Here is an 18,730-nt window from a genome sequence, read left to right on the forward strand (position 1 = left end):
AAGACACTTAACTATAGACCACTTTGAATTTCCCCAGTCTTTCCACTAATGTCCTTTTTCTGTTCCAGGATCCCATCCAGCATCCCACATTGCACTTAGTCGTCATGTCACCTTAGTTTCTTCCAGTCTGTGGTAGTTCCTCAGTCTTTCCTTGCAAACTGGGTGCTTCCCTATGTGGCCCTGCACGGTGGGCAGTCCCCCTCTCGAGGGAAATGCAAGCCGTAAAAACTTCTTTCAATGGCATTAACTTCTCTGTCTCATTGCTATGTCATCTCTATAAATCAGAATCCCACAGTGAACACAGGAGTGGGCTTTAGCAGACAGTCTCATTCAGCGCCTTCAGCTGGTAGAGTGAAAGCAAGGCCTGAGCCTTGGGGCTGCTTCTCTGCTGCCAGTGGGTGATTACAAAAATTCCCCAGTTCTTCACACCCTATGAAATATGATTTTGCTGCTCCTCCCTGGAGGGGAGGTGGAGTTTGCCTCCCAATCCCTGGAACCTGGGCTGGCCCTGTGACTTGCTTGGGCCCACAGAATGTTATGGAAGTAAAATGTGCCAGTCATGGACTCTCAAGAAGCCTGACAAGCTTCCACATACTCTTCTGCAAGAGGAGGTGAGTGAGGTACTTGCCTCAGGATCACAACTACTGATTTTTCTTTCTTCCTCAGGCTCCATAAATGCCTTGGTATGGTAACTGATCCTGTCTTTAGTTAAATTTTTGATATTTTGTTCATCGTGGACTTTTGTATTAATTTTTATCTTTAAAAATATTACATTAAAATATCTCTTATCTTGATTACTTTTTGTGCCCAAGGTGAATGCCTCCCTTGTCTCACTCTAATCCTAGTCCTGCTCTCTTAGAACCCTCCCCAACTGTTATGTGAACAGGCCTGTGCTAGCCCGCTCATCCCCATCACCCTAGCCAACAGCCAGCCAACCCCAGAAGCAGCGACCAGCGGCTGACTGCAAATGTATAAGTGAGCTGAGCTGAGCTGAGACCAATCGAACCACCAGCTGACTTGCCAATTCACAGAATTGGTTATTGTTTTAAGCTACTAAGTTTTGGAGTGGTCTTGTTATGTAGCAACAGCTAGCTGATAAAGGAGGTCACTCAGCAACTTTTGCATGAAGCAAGGGGAGAGAGTAAATGGCTGCTGAGTGTCCAGGGGAGGCAGGCAAGGTGGAGCAAAGGGAACATTCAAGCTAGGCAACACCATCCTATGCCCCGATACATACGGGGCCTGGCTGTCATCTGAGGCTCCACCCACCAGCCACCACCCTTTGTCACCCTCAGGGAGCCCCATGGTGTTGAATTTACAGACAGAAAAGATAGAAGTCCCAGGGCAACATGTCTTTCTTCTGACTTCTACTTTGGTGTCCTTTCCAAAATGGCTTCCTTTGTCCCCTCCCATGGAATGGAGGAGAGGCTGATTAATGTCCAAAGTAAGGGGACTGCAGCAGGCCCCATGCGTCTCTGAAACCTCACCTAAGGACTAGGAGTGGGGTGGGGCTAAGGAAGCATCTGAGGGACAAGAGAGGGTAGGAGACGGCAGGAAGGAAGGTCCCAAGGATTTCGTTTGTTTGTTTTGCAGGGGCCAGGCTCCAGGGAAGTAGACTCAGTCTGAAATGTAGGGCCCCTGGAGTCCAGGCTTCTGGCCCATCAGTCACTGCCCTCCAAAGAGCTAGGTCCGAATAAAGTGAGTGTAGCAGACACACCTAGGCTGCCTGGACAGAGGCCTCTCTGGGTGCCCAGCATGACCCAGCGCCCCCTAGTGACGGGAGGTCAGTGACTACATGACCTTCCCTCCTGGGACTGATGGATTCTCGCTTGAGCTGGAGGGTGTACCCTAGCAGGATCCCGCAGCCCTAAGGAATGGGGACAGCACTGAGGAAATTTTGATGAGGCTCCAGGGTCCTGGAGTAGGTGGTGTGGCGGTAACTCAGAGAAGAAATTTCGAAGCTGCCTGAAGGTGCAAGAGGTCTGCTGACTCGCTGGCTCTGCCCCTGAGGGGCGGGGTCCAAGTTCTTGGTGTGGCTGTCAGTAGCCACCTGTCCTTAAGTCTTCTCATCTCAGGAGTCACTTTTCACCAGAGACAGGATCTTGGCTTTTGGACTCTACCTGCTGAGAATGACGTGGGGGTGGGTCATCCCCTGAGGGCTGGGACCCCAGGCTGCAAGTCATGTGTCAGGGAGCCCCTGTCCTCCCTCAGGGAAAACCAGTGACCCAGGAAGAGCCAGAACTTCTTCCTCCCCTGCCCCAGGGGCCTCCAGTATCAGGCCCCAGACAACAGCTTCTCCACGAGGTCTGTCTCAAAAACCTCAGAGTGGGACTTCCCTGGTGGTCCAGTGGCTAAGACTCTGCACTCCCAATGCAGGGGGCCCTGGTTCGCTCCCTGTTCGGGGAACTAGATCCCACAAGCCGCAACTAAGAGTTCGCATGCTGCAACTAAGAGTTCACATGCTGCAACTAAAGATCCCACATGCCACAACAAAGATCCTGCGTGTCACAACTAAGACCCAACGCAGCCAAATAAATAAATATTAAAAAAAAAAAAAAAAACTCAGAGTAAGGGACTGTGAGATGAGGGGCAAGAGGTGGATGGGTGAGCAATGGGAAGTGAAGGGCCCCACCTACCTTGGGGGTACAAGCAGGGCCATGGGGCACAGGCTTCTCAAGGTGGCTGTTGGGCTCTGGCAGAGTTCTCAAGGTCTGCGGAGCAATAGGCGGGGGAAGAGTGCTGTGAACATAGGTGGCAAGAGTCCTTGATGCGGGGTGGGGCACAGGGGCTCAAGGTGGCTGGGTGCTAAGTGGAGAGGAGAGGGCCCATCTGGAAGGAGGCAGAAGACAAGAGCCCGTCCCTTTCCTTCCCTCCCCGTCTCCCACTGTGCCTCAGGCACCCAGGGGCCGGGGCTCTGCAGTGGCTGTCAGGTCCAACTCTATTGGGTGAACACTGCCTAGGGGGTGGCCCCTGCATGGGACATCTTTGGGTCTGAGCAGTGGATAAGAGGTCAGGAGACTGAGACAGTGACCGTTAGTAGGGCACCCTGGGGCTTCTTTCCTGCAGCCAGAGGCTTGCACCCAGGTTATTCTGTCCAGCTCACTTCCTGCTCCCTCCTGAGAGGAGCCCTTGGGGTCCAGGCTCCAGTTGAGACTCATGCTTTCCCAGGGCCTCTGACACTTCCTCTCTCCAGCCCTGATATTTCTCCTAAGCTCTGGAACCACCCCAGCATCCTCCAGATGTTGGCGTCACTCAGGTCCCAAAGAGGGGCAGACTTCCTTCCCCAGTGGTACCTGTATTTGTGCTCCTTGTCATTGGGTGGCCCTGCTGCCCTCGATGACTCCAAGCTATGCTCGGCTGCTCACACCCCACCTCCCAGGGCCTTACCACTTCCTTTGATGTCTCTTTGAAACAGTTTCCTCAGTACTTCACCTGGCTGATGACATGCATTTGCTGCCCCCCCTGTAAGCCCGCAGTGATGACACACCAAGCTCTGACCACCTTGATCCTCTGCTCACAGACCCACAATCAACACTAATTGTGTCAAGGCCCTCTCAGCTGGTGCCCTGCCCCTGTTTGGGATGCCCTCTGCCTCCATCTCCAGCCCAAACTTTGCCCTCTCCCTCAGCTTGCCCAGAACACTCCCAAGGCTAGGCTGTGTCAGATGTGGTCATAGGGCTCATGCCTTGCCCAGCGCCCCGTGAAGGGGCAGCCCTAGACTGACCATGCTTGGTATCATGTGACCCTCATCCCAGGTCGTGGAGAACGGGGTTAGGGGCAGGCCTTTGGCACAAGGGCATCCAGCACCATAGCTGCCCAGCGGTAGTGAAAGGAAAGATGTGCTGGGCCCAGCATTTGGGAACTTGAAGCGGGTAACAGCAGAGATTTAGGCAGAGGAAATGCCAGAAGGCTGAAAGCTCATGCGAGAGAAGCTGGAGAGGCCTTGAAGGGTACATTGGAGCAGGAATTGCATTATAAGCTGGTGGAAAAACAGGGCAAAGTCAAGGATGAGACAGCCTCTTGGGAGAAAAGAAGATATGGACAAGAGGTACTGAGTCACAGCAGTGCGGGCCCCAGCAGTGGGGTAGAGGGCCCTGCATGGATCCACACCTTTGGCTTCACTGGAAGGCCACTGGGGCCTTCTGCTCAATGCTTCTTTCCATTGCCTCTGCCTGCCTCTCTGCACCTGGGGGCAAGGCCTGAGGACCCCACCCCAGCTGCCCCAGCTCCAGCAGAGCTCTGAGGAGCAGGAACCAAAGGAGTGGGCTCAAGGAGCAGGAACCTTAGCCCTCAGTGCCTACCCACTGCACGTGGCATCCCTCCTTGAGCCCCAAAGGCATTGTTGGAGACGGAGTTCCGGGTGCCGGCAGCAGCACCAGGCCAGGCCAGCCCCAGGAAGTAGAGGCAGCAGAAAACTAAGGATCACCGCCAGCGTGAAGGTGTCCTGGTCTGCGGAGGACAGAGTATGGCTGAGTCCTGAGGTGCATCACAGGGGCCCTCCGCACTTGCCCCCCATGGGCGCACTTTCAGACTGCATAGGACCGCTGTCCACACTACCACCAAACCCTGGCTTGTCACAGGAAGGCGGAGCCCAGCCCAGAGCACAGTGGCAATTATGGTTACTATTGCAAACCTGCAGTGGAAAAGAGAAAAGGAGGGTCCCACGAGATCAGGGACTTCCAAGGTCACCCCACACACACCTTTCAGGCAACTCACCCCGTGACCATGGCAGGCGGTCAGGCAGAGGTCCAGCTCTCGGAAGGTAGTGTTCTGGCAGCGCCTTTCCTGGCACACCTATGGGCAGTGTGTGCACTGGGCAGTGAGGGGGAGTGATGCTTTGGCCTGTGGGACTCAAGTGGCAGCGAGGGGTTGGGTGGGCAGGGCTCACCATTCTAGGTCCACACTGGGTGCCTGACTCAACCAGGCCCAAATCAGGCAGGTCCAGGTGGGTGCCGGGCAGCACGAAGGCTCCCTTGCAGGTCACCTGGCGGCTGCCTAGGGGTATGGTGGAGTCCACCGGCACCATGTGTGGCGCCAGTGCGCTCTGCTCCCCGCCCTGGCACTGCAGTTTCCCACACTGCGCATCGCTAGGGACGAAGTGCAGGATAGTCAAACAGCGTGGAGTTTCTCCATACCCTCTTCCCCAGCTTCCCCTCCCTCCGCTCCCCACCTCTGCGCACAGGGCAAGAAGCTGCTGTCGCCCTGCTGGCCGCAGTTCCCATGGGCGTCTCCCGCAGAGTTCACTACCTGGAAACAGGCCTCCGGGGCTGGGCGGGAGCCTGAGGAAGCATGGGCGGGACTGGGGTGGGGGTGGCAGCCCAGACCGGAACCACGCCCCTTCTGCCTCAGTTTTCCCCCGCCCACCTCCCCCTAGATCATTAAGCTGAGCAGACCAGGGGATGCGGGCGGAGGAGGCGCTCTTGGTCTCACCAGGCCCCCAGAGCTGCTGGCACTGATGCTCCAGCGTGGGACACGCGCCGTCCCGGCAGTAGCCGCGGCCTCTGGCGCAGGGCGAGCCGTCCAGTAGGTAAATGTCTGGGGGGCAATAGGGGGAGGCGCCCGTGCAGAATTCAGGGAGGTCACAGTCGCCCGCAGACCGGCGGCAAGGCGCACCCGCCGGCTTCAGCTACGCAGGTGACCCGGGTGGAGGGAAGGTGGCGAGGCATAGAGAGAAAACGAACAGTTAGAGATCCACTTCGAGAGCGCCAATCGGACACGAGAGAGCCCTGTAGGGAGGCCCAGGCGAACCCACTCACAGAGCAGAGCCAGCACCCGCAAGGGGGACTGGAGGGCGCCGATTAGCCAAGACCAACAGGCCGGCTCCCAAGTGCCCCCAACCCTCACCCCCGAGCCTCCCATACCCTCACCAGGCAGTGTGCGCAGCAGTCCCCGTGGGTGCACTGGGCCCCCGCACGCAGCGAGCAGTTGTGGGCAAGGCAGCAGGAGTCCGGGCACTCCTGGAGCCGGAAAGGCGAGGAGGGACCAGGTGAGGGTGCAGCGCCCAGACCTCCGGGGAGGGGGCGGGCGGGGACCAGCTTGGTCCCCCGGGGCTGGTCGTGCGGACCCGACCTGGCCGGCGCCGCAGTCGCACTCCTCTCCCTCTTCCACGAAGCCATTCCCGCAGTACGCCCGGGGCACCAGGAGCCCGGAGTCCGGCGCGTTGGAGAGGCACGCGCCTCCTCCCTTACTGAAGAAGGCGCGCAGCTGGCGGCGGCTGCAGGCGCTAAACACTCGCGGGAACGGGTGCCTACGGGCCGGGGAGGGCGTCGGGCGTGCGGGGACCACCCCCTGTCAACCCCTGCTCGTCTCCAATCCCCTCCCCCCGGCACACAGGTGCTTGGCTACGCAGCCGCCAGATGCGCGAACACCGCCTGAGCAACTGGCGGCTAGAATTCTCTAGAGGCAGAGCCCAGAGAGGGTAAGTAACTCGCGCAAAGTCACAAGGCGAACGCAAGGCAGGAGGGTGTGACGCCAAGAGCGGGCAGCCCAGGACCCAAGGTCGAATCCCAACCCAGCGCCGCTCCTCCCGGGGTTGGAGTCACCTCGCAAGGTTGTCCGAAAATAATTTATCATATCATGAGAATCCACTTTGCCTGCGTTCCCTACACTTAAGCCTCATAAACAACCTCAGGGCAGGCACTATTATCATCATCCCCATTTCACAGAAGAAGAAACTGAGGGATAACCATTTCGCCCAAAGAAATGCAGCTGAGGAAGGCCCGGGTCCCGCGGAGCCTGTCCTGCAGCCCCGCCCCCGCCCCGGCGCGGGTACCGGGTAGCTGCGGCCATCACGCAGCCGCCCTGCTCCGCCGCTGCCTCCACGCAGCAGCCGTCGGGGTCGTGGCTGAGGCCGAGGCTGTGGCCTATCTCGTGGGCCATGGTGGCTGCAGCACCAATGGGGAGCTCCGAGTGGTCCTGGGAGGGCGTGGGGACGGTCACTGCGGGCTGCGGGGACCACCCCCCAGCACCTCTCCTCCTCCTCCCTTCCCGGGTGGCGCTCACGGTGCTCACGCCTCCAGAGCTCTCCGCGCGGCACATGCCCTCGACGGGCGCCAGGCCCACGGTGGCGCCCTGGAAGGCGCGGCCCCTGAGGGAGGAGCGCGTATTGACCGGTTGGGCCGGGAGTCCGGGCCGCCCGGCCAGGACCGCGTAGGGGTCGGAGGCACCCACGTGAGCAGCTGAGCCGAGTCGTGTGGCTGCCGTGCCCACAGTCCCTGGCGCCACTGCAGGAAGGCCCAGAGCGTGGCGTTCGCGTCTGGCGTGACGCGGCTCTGGTCCTCCTCGGTCCACACTTCCAGGCCGGTCAGTGCCACCTGAATGTCCAGAGTCCTGAGAATCTGCGGGCGCGGCGGGGCAGGGCTGAAGCGGGGGGCCGCCGCGGTGCCCGTGCTCCTCCATGGGAGCGCCCCTCTTTCCTCCCCTCCGTTCCCTCTCCCCATCTCCAAGCCTGCCCCTATCGTGGTCACCCCCAAAAGGGCTCTTCCCCCCCGCCGACCCAACCTGATCCACATAGCTGGCGACCTCCAGAAGACGCTGTTTGGTGTGGTTCAAGTTCCGGTGCTGGGTCAAGAACTAGAAAAGCAGCAAGCAATACCGCGTGTGAGGACGGGCTGAGCTCACCCCATCCAGGCCTGCCAACCCCCTTGGGACTTCTCTCACCAGAGTGTGATCCGCCACTATGTACAGCTCCAGATACCTCGGGCTCCCCAGGGACTCCCGCCTCTCCTGGGGAGGCGGTAATGGTGACCCTGAGTGGCAGGCTGTTGGGCTTGAGCCCTGACCACCAACCCCAATTCCCATAAAGCACAAAGTTAACTTTAAAATTTTGCTAGAACTTGTTTCTTCAGCCTCCAAATAAAAATGTCAGGACAGGAGGCCCTGAATTGGGGCTGCACATTCCTGTCTCTTCTGATTTTAAAGGGCTCTGTATACTGCATTCCTACCCCCACCCCTGCCCGTGCTCCTGACCCTGATCTGGGTGTCACACGAAAGGCTGGCCATGTCCCTTTTGTCCCCTGGGTCCCTGTAGCCACAGGCCCCTTTCCAGCTGAGTAGCTGCTCCGTCCGGAAGATCTTGTGGGTCAAGAAGTCTTTGGAGTCCCCAGCTGGCCAGGGATGCACATAATAGCTGGTATTGCTGCTGAGTGTGATCAGGCCCCTAGGGTGCAAAGGGGTACAGGGGTGGGCAGTAAGGGAACTCTTTCCCTAGCCCCCGGCCCAGGCCCCTCCCCCCAGAACTCCTCACCTCATCCCAGAGCAGATGCTGAGGACTACCCAGGAGTCCAGGAAGCCCCTCACACGCCCATGGTAGTGGCAATGATCCTGGAGAGCAAAGGACCCAGCCCCAAATCTCAGCCAGGACTGAAGTGGGAGGGGCAAGAAAGAAAGCATGGTGGGGGACTGGCTCCAGCTTCTCCTTAGGAACAGGAGAAGAATGGGGGAAATGGTGGAGAGGCCCTTGGTGGGTGCATATCCCAGCACTCCTCACCCTGTCCTCAGAGTCCATGGAAGTATCTCACCGTGTGGTTGGGGAACAGCACTACTGGCTGCCCATCTGGGCTGTAGTGGGTTTCTGTGTATCCTGGAGCCAGCAGCCTGCTGGGAGGGGGTGTTGCAGAAATTACTTAATCCAGCCCTGCCTCCTCCAGGATGCCCTCTGGTCTTCCTCCCTGATTGCTAATTGAGTAGCTCTATGAGTGAGGCACAGGGCTAGCACTTAGGAAGCAGCCAAAGTGTGTCTTAGGGAAGGGACAGGAGTGACTGTGCATTGCTCAGCTCAGAAAAATCTTGGGCTAGAGTGAGCAAGGTGAAGGTCAGGAAGGAGCCTTGGTGATGGCTTAGAAGTGGAAATGGGCATGTGGGAAGCACCAGGGAAGAACAGGAACACGGGAAAGTTTGTGGTTCCCCTGGAGCCTGTGGCAGGCAGCTGGATCCACAGGTCAGGGGCGTTAGAAAGAGACTGGGCAGGAGGAGAGGAGTCAGGAGACACTGCCAAGGAGGTGGGACTTGGAGCCAAGGAAGTGTGTGAACTCCCTAGGTGGCCCTGGCTGCTGCCTACCCTTGTTGGGCATCTGGACAACCCTCGAGCCCACCTCCTCCCATTCAGAGTTCCTTCAAATCTTCTCCTCAGGCCCCCAGATCCCACATATCTCCCCACCTGCCCTTCACGGATGCTCACCCCCTGCTTCCAGAGAAAACAGAATCCACACCTGCTCCTGCCCTGCCCGTCTGAGCAGGGATCCTCCTCCCCTCCTTCTTCAGACCCCACTCAAGTAATTGAATTCATCTTTGGGCTCCATCTCATCAGGATCCTTCCCACCAAGATGGATCAACCATAAGTCAATTTCTCTTCTTTAAAGAAAATCCTTCACCCCACCTCACCTTGACCTCTTTACCCGCAGACTGCCCCCAAAGACTTGTGATGCCTGCTTCTCCACTTCGCAGTCTTACCTCCTCCTCCAGCTTTGCTCCCCCACTCCACCCACACACTCAACCTTAGGAAGGAGGTGATGTGATCACCCTTTTTAACACATGGGGACATTGAACCCCAGAGAAGCTATGGTTAGGCGTGGCGGAACCTGAGTTCCACCTGAGTTTGTTCCCAGTGCATGGGGGAGAATAAAACATGTGTACAATGCTCAGAACAGTGCCTGCGATGAAGTAATCACTTGATAAATGATAGCTGTTGATAACACAATCTAGATGGTTTCACGAACCCACGTTCCATCTTAGACATTCACCTCACCCAGCCCAGCTCTGCCTGCTCATTCACCAGCTCAGAATCTTTGGCTTTGCACCATCCTGGACACTTAGCACCAAAATGGCCTTCTGTGATCTGGCCCTGCTAGGACTCCCCAAATTTGTTTCCCCTTGCTCCCCTCCCTCAGATGGAGACTCCCCAGGCAAGCCAGACAAATTGCCACCCCCCCCTTGAATGTGCCTTGACCTATGTAGCCACTGTACCTTTGTCCCTGGCATTCCCGAAGCCTGGAGCACCCGCCCATCTTTGGAATCCATCTTGGATTCTCTTTTGACTCAGCACACCCTGTGAGCACCCACCAGGTGATGCTCACTCATTCCTGGCAGGAAGCTGACAAGATGTTTCTGGGGCCAGGATGAGAGATGTGCCCCACAGCAGGGCTGACTCAGCCTCAGTAGCCCACTTCAGTCTCGAGGGAGCCAGTCATGGGCTAGCATGACTCACCCTGTCACCTGCACCTCCTCCTCTGGGGCTCTCACCCCATCCAGCCTCCGTCTGGGGTTCCCATCAGTCTCTGTCCCCAGCACTGATCCCTCCCCAGAGAGAGGGGCTGTTCTTGGCTCCCAGCTCTTTCCCCGGCCTGGTACTCACTGATTCTTCTCCAGCTCTAGCAGGAGCTCCTGGCCTTCAGCCTTCAAGGCCACTAGCCCCACTTCTAGCTTCGAGACCTGGGCAAGAAGGAGTGTAGGGCTGAGAGGGCGGGCATCCAGGTCCCCTGCCTGCCAGGAAGCAGGAAGGATGTGGAGCTGACTAGCGAGGGGGTTCATGGGGAGAGCACAGGGGCACGGGGCAGAAGGCCCCCACTTGCCATTGTGGGTGTGGATGGGTGTGGGGTGAGAACTTGCAAAGATGCTCTCAAACTAAGAATGTTTGTTCTGACAGCAACCATTTGACAGAGCCTGCTAGGTGCACTCCACATCCTCCCTGGAGAGGCAAGTGGTCTCAGAAAGATGCCATGCCTTGCCCAAGGTTACTGGGCTCTTCCTCTGGTCTTCCCTCCTCTTTCATGCCCAGAAGGCTTCCTCTAAGCAGGAGGAGAGTGGGGTCCTGAAGACATTGATGTGGGAGAGTGGGGTAGCCACAGCTCAGGCCTCCTCACAACCTCTCCTTTCTGTACCTTGCTGTTCCCCACTCCCTGTAGAATTCAGACTTAGTACCTCCACCTCCAATGCTGACTAGCTGCCCCCCCCAAATTTTCCTATGCCTCTAGCAGACTCGCCCCACACCTGCTTCCCTGAGCCTGTGAGGTAAACACTGACCCACACTCCTTGCCAAGAGAAAAACTCTGGTTTTCTTGGCTAGATGTCAGGAGGGTGGGCCTGGGCCAGCCTGCCCACCTCTCCTTCCCCTACCCTCTTTGCCACTTCCACCCTGTGGGAATACCCCATCTCCCCGCTTTGTCCACTCCCTGGCTGGGGGCCCAGAGCTGGAGTGGGCCAGGAGCCTCCTGGAGAGCAGCTGTATCTTTGGAATGCTGGCCCCCACTCTTGCTGGCCCTTCCCTTTTATCCCACAATGCACTGGCCTGGGCCCCAGGCCAAGAGGCTCAGAGTCTTGTGGGGGGGGGGGGCCTTCCTCTGCAAGTAGGGAGCAAATAGTCCCCTCCCCCAGCCAAAGGCTGCCCTAGGCCCCAAGCATGAGCTCACGTGGCCGGAATGTCACTTGTTTTATTGGAGAAAGGTTTGCACTGAGGAAAGGAGGCAGCCCAGATGGAAAGCTTCCCCTTGCCCCACCCCCATCCCTCTCTCTGTCCCTCTGCAGCCCCTGCTGTCCTCATTTCTTGCCCTCCTGGTGACCCTGCCCTTCACCATGCACTCCATCTCCAACCTAAAATGTAGGTGTTTCCTGCCTCTGGGACGGGACTCCCTGCCACTCTGTCTGCTGTCCTCATCTTTGGCAGGCTTCCCAGGGACAGAAAAAATGAGGAAAGCAAATTCCCTCTGGCACTCCCCTCCTGTTTGGTCACAGCCCAGGCCAGGCCCAGAGGGAGGACCACAGTCAGGGTGGTCTCAGCATGTGATGTCCCTTCCCCTATGCCGGTGATGAACAATCTCAAAGCTCGGGCTGGCACCATGCTGATCACTTGAATGGGGGCCCTGAGGGTCTGGGGGACCCAGTGAGGGCCCTAGGTTGAGAGTTGCTGGGCCTGTGGGGGCCCCCCGGCCTACATGGCAGTGCTCTCCTGCCTTCCTCCTTGCAGGCTTGGACAGTGGATTGTCCTCTCTTCCCTGAAAATTCATGATGAAAAGGGTGCTCTAGGCTTGGGGAACATTGGCCAATGGTTTCTTCTGGGTTAAAGAGCTGTGTGACCTTGGGCAGTTTCTCCAGCCTCTCTGGGCTTCAGTTTGCCCCTCTGTGAAATGGGCATACAAAGGCTGTTGGTCTCCATGCAGCACAGCTTTGTGGCACATACAGATGGGGGCAAGGTTATTCTGAAAGTGTGTGATGGATGGCTGTTGGGAGGAGACTGGGACAGAGCATCCAGAATAAGCAAAACAGGGTGGGCTTGCATTTGGGGGTACTAGGAGAGTGACTACTGGGCAGAAGTGGCGTGAGCCAGTGAGACAAGTTTCAGGCCCCTAAATGGCAAGGTCCTGGAGAGGACAGCAACGCATCCACAGGGTCACATGTTCTGGTAAACTTTGCAGAAGGAGGATATTTTGGTGTTTTCTTAAAGAGGTTCTTGAAAAGCTTCTGGCCCCACCTCTGCCTGATGGGGTGGAGGTGGCCTGAATAACACTGGGAAGAGATGGTTAGGGAGGAGGTGGGGGAGAGGAAACTGGAAAATGACTTCCATGTGTGCAGCCTCTTCCATCTAGACGTCTCCCACCCGCCCCTGCCAAACCTTCAGGGAGGGGCCTGAAGGACTCTGGGGATCTAGGGACCCCAGCGAAACTGCCACGCTGATATTTGGGGAGGGGTAAAGGGGCTGAGAGACCCTGGGCCTCTGCAGAGTAAGGGATGACCTGGCACTGACCGGCTGCTCCAGGGTGACCATGCGCCAGGGTCGTCCATCCAGAACCCAGTGCAGGATGACTGGCTCTCCAGGGGTGTTTCCTGGGGAGAGGACAGAGCACAGGGTGAGGGGAACCTGAGGGACATGGAGAAATTGGAGACAACAGAGGGATAGAGTTAGAGGATGTCAGCAGGCAGGAACAGTACTTCCATCTTCAGTACTCAAAAGTTTAGCCTGAAAAAAAAAAAAAAAGGCGCCACCATCGTTGAGCGGCTGGGTCTCTGCCGCGGTAGGTGGCTGCGAGAGGTAGGGAGGTAGGTGGGCCGCGTCGCGTCGCCTCAGGTCCGTAGCTTTGCCTCTCTCTCCTGTTCTGCCGCAGGCCCACGATGCCGCAGTACCAGACCTGGGAGGAGTTCAGTCGCGCAGCGGAGAAGCTCTACCTCGCAGACCCTATGAAGGCACGTGTGGTTCTCAAATATAGGCATTCTGATGGGAGTTTGTGTATTAAAGTAACAGATGATTTAGTTTGTTTGGTATATAGAACAGACCAAGCTCAAGATGTAAAGAAGATTGAGAAATTCCACAGTCAACTAATGCGACTTATGGTGGCCAAGGAATCCCGCAGTGTTGCCATGGAAACGGACTGAATGGTTTGAAATGAAGACTGTTTGTCATGTTCTTAGGAAGTAAATATCTTTTGAATTTGAGAAAGTGTTGGGACAGAAAATACTTTCTGTAACTAAGTGGGCTATTCAGAAGCCAAGAGATCATTTTTTGTACTTTGTTTTTTAATGTTTACTTTAGAGAGCTAGGACTGTAAACGCTTCCAGTTAGAAAGCCTTTATTTATTTTTGGAAATGGAACAAGGAATGGCTCTATCTTGGAAACTTTGCAGATTGTTTGATGTTAGGCAAAATAAATAATTACTCTCTGGTAAGTTTGTATCAGTAATTTGAAAATGAGATATCAAGAAAAGCCAATTCTTCCTTAAATTTAGTTAATCTGTCTTTAAAAGAAAAATTAAATGGAACCATTTTGCTGGATTGATATATTTCTTGTGGAGCATAAATTTTGTGCTGTTGATGACCAGCAAATATAAAATATGGTAACTGGAATTAACTGCACAGCAGTATAGCTGATTATATATGGTAGTGTAGTCTCAATTATATCTAAAAATAACTATGAAAACAAGTATGCTTTACCTTAAACTTTACAAATTTAAACTATATTTTTAAATATAAGGGATTCATAGTATCATTAACTTGTTGAGCAAAGACTAACTTTGAATCTAATTTTCAGTGCTCAGAAACATCTGCTGTTACTATAAATGCATGAACAGAATGCTCACTAATGGATTGAAACCACCATATTACAGAAATATTTGCCACATATTTGCCATCTATGTTTTCTCAGAAGGGCTAAGGATTATTTGAACTGTTAAATTTTTTCATACCTCCATGACACCCCCACCCATTTCTCTCATTACTTAACCAAGGTGTTAAGCATGACTCTCACAACTGTTCTCCATTAAACCAGAAGTATGATATTATTTGATATTTATCTTATATTTGTAACCTGAGTTTTACCACCTAAATATAATGTTCACATGTTGATTCCTACATTAAAATATTTTTTGTTAGGAATTTGTTGTGTTGACCAGCGTTTTAACATGGAAAGTTCCATTAGCCATATGAATTTTGGCATGTTTCAGAGAGATGAGTAAATAAAATATTACATGAATAAAAAAAAAAAAAAAAAAGTTTAGCCTGGAGAAGGGTGGCCACCCATGGGGCATCCTTGGAACTGAGGAGCCACCAGGGAGGTGGCAGAAGAGAGACAGAGGAGCCTGGGAAGAACTGCTCAGCTGGGCACTTGGGAGACCCACTGACCTTGGGAGGGGGAATGGGGTCAAAGATCACAAGGAAGAGACCAAGGCCCCTAATACAGAGGGGAAAGGAAATGGGAGGCAGCTTTGGGTATTTTTAGACTGGGCAGCAGATGCTTTTAGGGTGAGAGATCTGTGAAGACAGGACGCCTGTGTCTCCCCCACCATCTGAGAAAAACAACAGCCAGATGTTACCCAAAGCTCCCTCTGGGGGCTTCATGCTGGAGGCAGGGCTTCCAGGGACACTGGCCCAGAAGCCCCCTCCTCGTGTCTTCAAGGGGTGGGGGGTTGTTTGGGAGACAGAGCCTGAGTGCTCCCAGGATGGGAATGCTTAAGGCGGGCTCCAGGAGGAATACCAGAGTGAAGCATTACTCAGAAAGCGCCTGGAATGCTCCCCTGGAATGCTCCCAGCTCCGCCCCCACAAGTGGGCCCCGGAAACTCTCACCACACCCGCCCTGCAGGAATCAGACCTCAGGCTGCCCAGAGCCTACAGGCAGCCTTCCCTCGGTCCCTGGGGAAGCCCAGCTCCCAGAACTGACAGCTCCCCAACCCCCATCCTGCCCAGGCTGAGATGGCTGCCTATGGAAGTGGCTCAACTCCTGCCAGGCCACGCTGATTCCTTTCTCCTTCTCCATCTCCTCCTCCAGACCCCATCATCAAAGACCTGGAATAGCAGCCGCTCCAGGAAGTCCCCTTCTCCCAAGAAGCCCTCCTTGATTGGATCAGTAGTTTCCATCAGGTAGATGGGGGTGGGGGTGGGGAGGTGCAGGGCCTTGGAATTGAGGCTGAAGGGCCAGTGTAGGGAGGGGTCTGAGTGCATTGGGGGGGTGGGCGGTCTCAGGCCAGAGAGGACTTAACTCAGTGTGGAGCACCAGGTCCAGCTGGCCCTGGGCTTCCCAGGGTGGAGAGGGGAAGGTGTGCCTGTGTGCATGTGTGAGTGTGGGTTCTCCTCCTGGCCCTGTGCACACACGCTGGCCATTGGCACCTTGATGGGGGCAAGGAGGCAGAGATGGAGCTGTGGTGACTAGGTGGATGGGAGTGGAAACTGAGGAGCCAGTGTGGTGTTGGGGAGCATAGAGTCCCTCTCCATTCCTCCCAGGGGTCCCTCCATCCTCCCCTGACCCCAGGCTGAAGAGGAGGGAGCAGCGGAATGCCTGGGGACCATCCCCAAAGGCATGAGGGCTGTCGTCCCTCCCCCTCCACGCCCCAGAACAGAGCAGGACCCTATCCCTGTTGCCACCCGCCCCCCCCACCCCCAAACAGTGCTCTGGAACCCACTGTCCCCAGGCTGCCCAGCCCTTCCTGCCTGCCTTGTCAGGATGTACAGGACTCCGCCAATCCTCCCACCCTTTGGGAGAGGTTTTCACCAGCCCCATCTCACAGAGAGTTTGTAGAAGTCAAACCGAGAAGAGACAGAGCTGCAGTCTTCCCCCAGGGCCCTGCTAAACAGGCACCTTCTGTTTGAAGCCGTTTCTATCTAACCAAACAAGGCAACAATATAAACAATATACACACTGCCCCAAGGCCCTGGGATGAGGGGGTGAACATGGAATGATGCATGAGTGTGGAGGCCACAGCTAGTCACTTAGTGTGAGGGCGCAACAGGGACTCCAGGGCACCGGTGGTCTGAGGCTTCCTGGAGGATGGAGGCCCGCTGAACCCTAGGGGATGAAGGTGCAGGAACCTTCATACTGGCGGATGGGGCCACAGCAGAGAATCCAGAGGGGTTTGGGGGTGCTGAGCGGCTGCTTGAAGGGAAGGGGCCCTGCCACTCTGCTTCGCCATTGGCACAGGGTATCTGGGCACAGTGTGCAAGTCTGGGCCCTGAGGCCAGCACAACTGCAGTTGAGAGTCCCTGGGCAATTCCCAGAGACTCTCCCAAACCCTCCCCATGCCCTGTCCTCCTGGCCCGCGCGACCCCCGGGGATTTCCGACCCTCCATCCCCGACAGCGACATCGCGGCGCACTCCCACTCACCTTGAAACGCCTCAGCCCCCAACACCGGCCACGGTAGTCGCAGTAGCAGCAGCAGCCCCAACGCCGGCGACCCTCGAGCGCTCCGATACCCCGGGCGCATAGCTGTGAGCGCCTAGCGTCTGAGCTGCGGCTCCCAGCTCTCGGCTCCGCCCCGGCTGGATCGCGGCCGACCCACGCCCTCTGCAGCCGGCCCGCCGCCTCCCGACCCTCCCGCACCCCCCTCCTGGCCCGCAACCCCCTCCTCGCGCGACCCCGCACGGAGCCCCGCCTGCCCGCGACACCATTTCAGCCCATCAGTCCTGACCCCGGCCGGCGTGTGCCCTCGGGGAGCCGGGACCACCCTCCCGCGTCTAGGGGCTAGAGCTCGGCGGGGCGGGAGACCCTCCCGAGCCAACCCGCCGCATAGGTCTCAGAGGGCCCCCTATTCGTGGGGGTGGGAAGTGGAGATGGGGCGGGGACACTCGGGAAGGGCCTTTGAGGACCAGAGCGGGGAGGCGGGGACAGTGCTAGGGGGCCACCTGTTGCTGCTCCGGTCTGCCCAGGAAGCGCCTCCCTCCATGGTCTCCTGGATGGGACCTTTGTCCTCGCCTTGACACCAGTCACGCCCAGAGTCGCCCGGGTGAAAGACTGGCGGGCCCTAGGAGAAGGGAGGCCCGGGCGACCGCGACAGGCAGGTGCAGCCACGGCCCCAAGCTAGTCTCTGTTCCGCGGTGGCCGCCAGCCCCTGCGCCCGAGGTGCGCGGGTCGGTCGGGAGGACGAGCGGAGGCCGAGGCCCTGCGGGCTCCCTGCCCGGCAAAGGCGAGGCGGTGGAACAGGCGGGCGGGCGGAGAGGGGGGCAACCCTTTGTCCCTGGTGGTGGCCGGGGGTGGGGGTGGGGCGAGGAATGGCACAAAGCCATAGACTCCCACACATGCGGGAGCCTTTTGGCTTTTGTTTCTTGTTTTAAAAAGTTTGTGTACTGAGTAGTAAATTCGGATAGCTAATAGCAAGTATTCCGATAGCGAGGGATGTTAAATTTAAGCAAATCTATTTGTTTATGAGAATTCAAAATGCCCCAATTCAGTTAGTAAGAGTTGCAGTGGGGAAGGTAACCTATGTTGGCCTGATTCAAACATCAAAAAGTATCGTGAGAGGTATAGGGAACATCCCATCCTCTCAGACCACGCCCCTCCAACAGGAAGCTATTATTAGCTTCTTGTATAGGCTTTTAGATTATTTCGTGCATGTCCACGACAATACAAACATTTTTTTCCCTCTTTTTAACATTTTTCTGTACCTTGATTTTTTTCACTTAATACCCTTGGAGATCCTTCCTATCAGTGGTCTCCTTAACACACTATTGTTTTTCTTTTTCTTTCTTTTTTTGGCCTTGCCATGCAGCATATGCCCCTGACCAGGGATTGAACCTGCCCCCTGCAGTGGAAGTGCAGAGTCTTAACAACTGGACCACCAGGGAAGTCCACATTAACACTATTATTATTTTTTTTAATATTTATTTATTTTTATTTATTTGGTTGTGCCAGGTCTTTGTTGTAGCAGGTGGGCTCCTTAGTTGTGGCATGCGAACTCCCAGTTGCAGCATGCGTGTGGGATCTAGTTCCCTGACCAGGGATCGAACCTGGGCCCCTGCATTGGGAGCACAGAGTCTTATCCACTGTGCCACCAGGGAAGTCCCAACACTATTCTTATAACTATTATTCTATTATGATTACTTTAGATTTTAAAATTACAATAAGATGCATTTACTTTAAGTGTACAGTTAGATGAGTTTTGATAAATTTATACACCTATGTAATCACCACCACAATCTAGATAGAACCTTCCCATCACCCCCAAATAGTTCCCCTGTGCCCCTTCCCAGTCAATCTCTCTCACTCCTAACCCCAGGCAACCACTGATATACTTTCTGTCTATAGATAAGATTTGCCTGTTCTAGAACTTCATACAAGTAGAATCATAAAACATGTACTCTTTTGTGTCTGGTTTCCTTCCCTCTTTGTTTTTGAGATTCATTTGCATTGTTTCACGTAGCAGTAATTTGCTCCTTTGTAGTGCTGAGTATGTTCCATGGTAAGGGGGAAGCACGGTTTCTCTATTCTCCAGCTAGGCATTTGGGTTCTTTTCCAGTTTGGGCTCTTCTAAATATGGCTGCTA

General features: G+C 55.7%; 2 protein-coding genes across 10 annotated transcripts; one reads left to right on the forward strand and one right to left on the reverse strand.

Moving 5' to 3' along the window:
- Window positions 1-1,856: 1,856 nt before the first annotated feature.
- Window positions 1,857-16,784, reverse strand: ADAM33 (ADAM metallopeptidase domain 33). Of its 9 annotated transcripts, none has more exons than XR_014235376.1 (20): window positions 16,576-16,783; window positions 12,734-12,813; window positions 10,349-10,425; window positions 8,517-8,595; window positions 8,243-8,319; window positions 7,966-8,155; window positions 7,657-7,722; window positions 7,498-7,569; window positions 7,168-7,334; window positions 7,000-7,084; window positions 6,770-6,912; window positions 6,067-6,244; window positions 5,865-5,954; window positions 5,428-5,623; window positions 5,168-5,276; window positions 4,886-5,084; window positions 4,714-4,791; window positions 4,522-4,630; window positions 4,299-4,441; window positions 2,634-2,708 (listed from the first exon to the last, which is right to left on the reverse strand). XR_014235376.1 is itself a non-coding variant. In XM_082359035.1 (20 exons), exons 1-20 carry the CDS (start codon window positions 16,673-16,675, stop codon window positions 2,702-2,704), a joined length of 2,250 nt encoding a protein of 749 aa, XP_082215161.1. In that variant the 5' UTR covers window positions 16,676-16,782; the 3' UTR covers window positions 2,634-2,701. The 9 variants fall into 9 exon arrangements, 6 of the variants coding, with proteins under 6 accessions (XP_082215165.1, XP_082215164.1, XP_082215161.1 ...); XM_082359035.1 differs by having other exon boundaries at window positions 4,299-4,446; window positions 16,576-16,782; XM_082359040.1 differs by lacking the exon at window positions 2,634-2,708 and adding an exon at window positions 2,715-2,988 and having other exon boundaries at window positions 4,299-4,446; window positions 16,576-16,784.
- LOC309612893 (signal recognition particle 9 kDa protein) lies at window positions 12,948-14,355 on the forward strand. The gene has a single exon (XM_082359252.1). The coding sequence runs from the start codon at window positions 13,099-13,101 to the stop codon at window positions 13,357-13,359; it is 261 nt and encodes an 86-aa protein (XP_082215378.1). The 5' UTR covers window positions 12,948-13,098; the 3' UTR covers window positions 13,360-14,355.
- Window positions 16,785-18,730: the final 1,946 nt, after the last annotated feature.

This window comes from Balaenoptera borealis (genome assembly GCF_965194805.1).
Source record: "Balaenoptera borealis genome assembly, chromosome: 16".
NCBI classification, from domain to species: domain Eukaryota; kingdom Metazoa; phylum Chordata; class Mammalia; order Artiodactyla; family Balaenopteridae; genus Balaenoptera; species Balaenoptera borealis.

Coding starts and splice junctions, on each gene's coding strand:
- LOC309612893 (XM_082359252.1), top strand. CDS start 13,099: ATGCCGCAGTACCAGACCTGGGAGGAGTTCAGTCGCGCAGCGGAGAAG.
- ADAM33 (XM_082359040.1), bottom strand. CDS start 16,675: ATGCGCCCGGGGTATCGGAGCGCTCGAGGGTCGCCGGCGTTGGGGCTG. Junction 5,955..6,066: donor GCGACTGCGGCGCCGGCCAG/GTCGGGTCCGCA, acceptor TTCCGGCTCCAG/GAGTGCCCGGACTCCTGCTG. Junction 2,989..4,298: donor AGGGATGCCACGTGCAGTGG/GTAGGCACTGAG, acceptor TCCACTGCTCAG/ACCCAAAGATGTCCCATGCA.